General features: G+C 38.6%; 1 protein-coding gene across 5 annotated transcripts in view; it reads left to right on the top strand.

The window, feature by feature from the left end:
• Positions 1–6,316, top strand: part of GRAMD4 (GRAM domain containing 4) — a 116,150-nt gene that overhangs the window by 93,397 nt on the left and 16,437 nt on the right. For all 5 annotated transcript variants that reach the window (XM_042469575.1, XM_042469572.1, XM_042469573.1 and 2 more), the window contains 3 exons: positions 1,951–2,042; positions 2,482–2,530; positions 4,283–4,354. In XM_042469575.1, the coding sequence (XP_042325509.1) occupies positions 1,951–2,042; positions 2,482–2,530; positions 4,283–4,354 (213 nt within the window). The remainder of the gene's footprint in view (positions 1–1,950; positions 2,043–2,481; positions 2,531–4,282; positions 4,355–6,316) is intronic.

Here is a 6,316-nt window from a genome sequence, read left to right as displayed (position 1 = left end):
TGGCACTATAGAAAGAAAGTCCTCTAGTTTCCCTTCTAGTGGAGCTATTATAATATTAGGAACATGCAGATTCAGACTGCTCTAGATCTCTTAAGTATCAGCTATTGCTAGTCAGAAAATGATATAAGAAGTATCATATCCTGCTTGTGGGGTTTCCAATCTAATTGGCCATTGCTGTCAACAAGAAGGTGATCTAGATGGAGTTGTAGTCTGATTCTTAGGTTCTTACGTACATCTTATTAATTTTAAAACTAAATGTTTGTCTGGGATACAGTCTTGCATGTTTTTGTGGGTGTAAATGTATATCCCAGAGTATGGAAAAAGCAGTTTTTTTGAAGACTAGGTGATTCTGGAAGGCATAGTAGAAGAAACTAAGGGTCTGAGCAGACACAACAGAATAGCATGGGTTGAGCCCCCAGGGTTGGTCCCTGGGTTGGTTGCAGGGATGGGCAGGTGTTCACACACGCATCATCACACCAACCCAGGGCTGCTCCTTACCTTTCTGGTGGACAATTCATCTGAATTGATGGTTACTCAGAATTGTCCAAACATCTCTATGCTTTTAAAGCATTGATGCAAATTGCAAGGGTTTAGGAGGTAATCAAGAAAACAGCCCATGCTGTTCTAGCCTTAACGTTCACCTGGGTCGGCACAGAGATAGGTGCATGTTTACACAACCATCTCCGTGCTGACCTGGGACCTCCACCAGTATGTGCTCCTTATCTTGCCATGCCATCACTGATACTGAAAAGCCCCTCATCACTATGTATGATGTAGAAATGAGGCGCCTGGCTTCACGCACTTGGCCAGGTGCTCCTTTTCTACATCAGGCGTGATGACCATGGGCTTCTCGGTGCCAGCAATGGTGCTGCAAAAGTAAGGAGTGGGGGAGAATCATATAAACAGTTTGGGTTTGCCATAGTTTCCAGGAAACTCTGTGGGAAACCAGGGGGAAAGTTGACCTGCAATAAAAGCTGTTTACCCTAGGATTGGTCTGGATGCACCAGATCCATGACTGGTCTGGCAGGATTGGGCTTGATCCTGGCCCTGAGGTTTTGGACTGCGTCTTCTGAACTAAATGATGCATGGCCAGGGGGAACACAGATCTTTGGCCCATGCAGACAACCCCTGACAGAGTATAATGTGCCCAAGGTCATGCAGTGGGTTTCCATGGCTGAGCATAAGTTCAGACCCTGGTCTCCTGGGAGTCTGGTCCAACATTCAAACTATGACACTGCTGGAGAAGAGGGTGACTAATTGCTCTCCCAGACATGAAATAATTGTAGTAGTTCTATTGCAGTAGTCTTGGTATAAATACTTAAGGTGCATATATTTTATGTTGACTGCTCAAATACTTTTGCCTAGAAAAAAAACAAGGAAAGAAAATGGGATGGATCTGTGCAGATGACATTGCAAAAGTTACTAAACACTCAGAAAACAGTTTCTTCACATGGGTGGAGGGGTTGGCATGGAAGAGAACCTCACTAGAAGCCCAAATTACTAAACTGAGGCTGTCGTACTGTGGACATATCTGGAGATGAACCAATTCACTGGAAAAGTTGGTAATGCTTGGTAAAGTGGTAGGCAATATTTCCTATTGCAGAAATTCAACAGGTTAAGTCCTTTCCAAGATGGAAGTGTGTTTATGAGCAAAGTGGAGGGCTGTGTCCACATACAATGTACTAGCCCTTGAAAATGGCCTTGGCATCTCTGATTGTCACATCTGCTGTTGCTTCTGTATATTGCCTGGCTGTTCTACATGGAAAACTAAAATATACAAGCTCATAACACTTAACTGGGAATAAACATCACATAAATACACATAGAATTACAATATGAGTGGCGGATTCATATCCATCATTGTTATTGTCCCAGAAGATTCTTAACATGATATTGCTTGAAAGCATTACTGTTTGATGTGTAATTTTTTGTTTCTTCTTTTATCTGTAGATCTACATGAATGCTGTATGGCATGGCTGGGCCATTCCTATGTTCTTATTTTTAGCAATTTTGAGGTTATCTCTAAATTACCTCATAGCCAGGTAATCATGCTGCTTTCTTCTGTCTTAAGATTTTACTTTGTAGCTTGGTTACTAATATTTCTTACTTTAAACAGAAGACTATATGGTTTTCTTTTTCTTTTGTTCTAAAAAGCATTTCACTCCACCATCTTCCATAATAGTTCCTTGGAACCCTTACTCTCCAGAAATTAGGGATCTATAAAAAGTGTTTTACTCTCCATTTTATTTTTTAATTTGTATTTTATATTTTTAAACATGTTATGACATATATTATAATTAAATAATTAGGATATGATATATAAGATTATTATAATTGCATAATTACTCTGTGTGTGTGTGTAGACAAACTGGAAACTGGCGATGGTGGTCTGGTACATTCATATACCAAGTTTTAAAAAAAGTTAGCTGCTGTTCTGGCTGCCCATAATTTTTGTTTAATGAAAATATTGTTTATTTTTAGAGGATGGAGAATACAGTGGAGTATTGTGCCTGAAGTTTCTGAGCCTATTGTAAGTCAAAATAATTTTGAAACTTTGAGAATTTTTGTATAAAACTTCCAAAGCATTTTAAAATTGTATTTTGCTGATATGTTCTTTTCTGATTATTATAATAAACTAGTTTTTATATAATTAGGTAATATTCAAGAGATTTATTTCTCAATTAAGCTTCATTTTATAATTCTTTTAAAAAATCCAAACAATACCTCATTTTAGAAGGTATAGCTGAAGAGTAATTAAAAAAAATACCTTTGAATATATTTTGATATTTTCAGCTCAAAATACTGTAAATTAAAAGTTAATGGACTGGTTTGGCATAACTCAAAACTACAGTATGTAAGGCTTGTGTGCTTCCCCTCTTCTCCTCTGAAGCAAATTGATCCAGAACCTTTGCTTCCATTTATAAATAATTCAAATATGATTGGCTAAACCAATCCCTATGTTTCTATAAGATTGAAGGATACAGGGGTAAAATTTAACATCTCTTTGGTCAGCCTAAGCAAACTGTGACGCTAAAGGTAAAAATATAAACATATAATTAATTTAAGTAATATACATGATATACATTTAAATAATTCTTTTTATGAATTACTTATTCTTCAGTTACATAGTAACTGATTACTCAGTAATTTTATGAATTACATATTATTTATCACTCAATTACAGTGGGTCCTTGGTATCTGCTGGGGACTCCCCTCCCATGGATACCAAAGTCCATGGATGCTCAAGTCCCTTTAAATACAATGGCATATTAAAATGATGTCCCTTATATAAAACAGTAAAATCAAGATGTGATTTTGGGAATTTGTATATATTTTTTAATATTTTCAAACTATTGATGTTTGAATCTGTAGCTAAAGACTCTGTGGACAGGGAGGGCTGACTGTATTTATTACTCAACAATAAGTAAATTTTATGAATTATTTTTTACTCATTTATATACAATTAAGAAATTAATTTAAGTAAATATAGTCATTTAATATTTCATTTAATTTATTCATTTATCTTTAAAAATTATTCCATCCTTCCAGGATTCTTAGAGAAGCATACATGGTCCCATATAGTGTAATAGTCCAATCATGTATAATTCTCTCATCACTGGCACAACCCTATGAAGTAGGTTACACAAAGAGTTTGTGACTCACACAAGCAAGGAAGCTGCATGCCTGAATGTAGGTGTAAATCCAAATCTATCTACGCTGCAGGTGCTGAGTTCACTTATACTTAATAAAAATATCAGTATAAATGAGATTAATTTAGTCAGGTCTGGGAATTAATTGTTACTAGGATTTTGCCTCTGGTTCTCAAGAGACTAATTTAAAATTACGCTTTTGCTTGTAAATAAGCAGATAATGTTCATGTATTCAGCCTACATTTGAACATATAAGTTAATTATGGCTTATTGTTGCGTGAATGATCCTTTGTAGATCTCAGATTCATATGCTCGCTTCTCTCCTCTGGTTTGGCCATGAGGAAATCAGAAGTCCCCCCCCCCCCCTTTTTTTTTTAACCAGTTGAATATTGCAGTTAGCATTATGTCCAAACCTGGGCAAATTGTGATTAAATATGGTTTATAGAAAGGAGCCATCTTCAGGCCTCAGCTGATGAAGATGGCTTGTTTTGTAAACTAAATTTAAATTAACCATTATCTGAAGGCAGCCAGTTAATAGAAGAAATGGTTTTCTTTGGCTGATCTAAAATGTGGAAGAAATATCTAATCTAAAAGGCTCAAATTCTTATGGCAGATATTTGATCTTGTTTCAGGAACCTCCAAAGGAAGACCTAACTGTGTCAGAAAAATTCCAGCTTGTTCTGGATGTGGCACAAAAAGCACAGGTATGCCATCTTTGGCATCTCCAGGTAGAGAATTGCAGGTCTGAAAGAGATTTTTGCAGGAGAATGTTGCTGCCTGGGAGAATATATAATAAAGACAAATGGTGTGATTCATTGAAAAAACAGTTCATGTGTATCATATTGGATGTTTTCCCTCTTTTTAAAAAAATTATTCACATAGTCAAACCTATGAAGGGACATGGTGGCTCAGCAATTAAGACACTGACTCTGATGACCACAAGGTCGACAGATCAGCAATTCAAGGGCCAAGCACCACATGATGGAGTGTGCTCCTGTCACTAATCCCAGCTTCTGCCAACGTAGCAGTTCAAAAGCATGTAAAAATGCAAGTAGATAAATAGGTACCACTTTGGTGGGAAGATAACAGCGTTCCTTGCACCTTGACATTTAGTCATGCTAGCCATATTACTACAGAGCCTTCTTTGACAACACTGCCTCCCTTGGCTAAGTAACAGAGATGAGCACCGCCCCTACAGTTGGACACGACTAGACAATCACGTCAAAGGGGAAAGTTTTGCCTTTACTTTTTAGTCAAATATATATCAATCTTCACATTAATCACAATATCAACAAGAAAAACGTTTCTCCAATTATTAAAAACATTCATATTATTTTCCTTTCCTTAACACATGAAATACACCTGCTTCTAATACTTCAACCCATATCTCTCCTTCTCTCATCCTGTCTTTCCATAACTTTCTTCCCATCTCCATTCCTGAATCTCTTATCTACTTCCATTCCTCTACATTGGATGTTTTCTCCATCAGTAGAGAAGTAACATAACATGACATATTTAGGTTTAGGATTTCATATTATTCTATTTTTATTGGATTTATAGCCCACCCTTCCTCTCCAAGTAGCTCAGGACAGTGGATATAGTCCTCCCTTTTCTGTTTTAATTTCATAACTGCCCTAGAATTAAAGATCTGAAAGGACCTTTGGAGATTTTGACTAAAAATAGCGATTGGAAGCAATATCATTTCTGGCACACTTGGACATGTTGGTGCAGGCAGTGGTGGGAGGATGTGAGACGGAAATTGGTCCTCATCCCTCATGCAGTTGCCCACTCTGTTGTCATCCTTTGGTATTTAAGATAACCTCCATATTTTAGTCTCACTCTAAGGTAATGCTGGCACAAGTCTAGAGAACCTAATCTGGGTGGGATCTGAAAGACTATATCTCCTTATACAAATATGTCAGATTTCTATGATCTACAGGAGAAGATATTCTCTTGTTCCCACCACCATTACTGGCTTGCTTGGTGAGGACATGAGAGAGAACCTTCTGAGTGGCTGCTCTCACTTTGTGCAATTCCTTCCCTTGGGAGGCTTGGCTAAACACTGCTCTCTTTCGTTTTGGCTGGTAGGCAAATATCTTTTTGTTAAATATCGGCCCTTTCCAGAAGGGCCTTTTAGTATGTACTGTGTACGTACTAGGGTTGCCTGGGGGCGTCTTTTTCAGACGCCCCCAACCCTAGTACATACACAGTACATACAAAATGGCAGCACCCATTCTACATGGGCGCCGCCATTAGGATGTCACGACTGCGCCGCCTCCAAACAGGGCGGCACGGCGTGATGTCCTGGCACCGCGGAAGGGCGCCTGTGGCGCCCTTTCTGTGGCGCAGTAAGGAGCTCTGAAACGGAGCTCCTTCCTGGGTTTGTGGCGCTGGCGCAGCCTTTACACGGCTGCGCCAGTGTCACAAAAGAGAAAGGGGGCCAAGTGGCCCCTTTCTTCTTTCCCCATCGCTGTTGGGGTGTCCATGGGGCTTTCGCCGCTTCCCGCAGCCTGGAAAAGCGGCGGATCGGGGCCTCAGGGCCTTCTTTTAAATAATTTTATATTGTTTCGTGTGGTGATTTTAATTGTTATTTAAAAAATGTATCGTTCTGATTTTTAGTGACTCTTTCTGGATTCTGCCTTGGATACCACTTTGGGAGAAAGGCA

Source organism: Sceloporus undulatus, chromosome 5, assembly GCF_019175285.1.
Source record: "Sceloporus undulatus isolate JIND9_A2432 ecotype Alabama chromosome 5, SceUnd_v1.1, whole genome shotgun sequence".
NCBI lineage: Eukaryota > Metazoa > Chordata > Lepidosauria > Squamata > Phrynosomatidae > Sceloporus > Sceloporus undulatus.
Note: the sequence above shows the minus strand (reverse complement) of the source record. Positions and strands in the feature narration are given on the sequence as shown.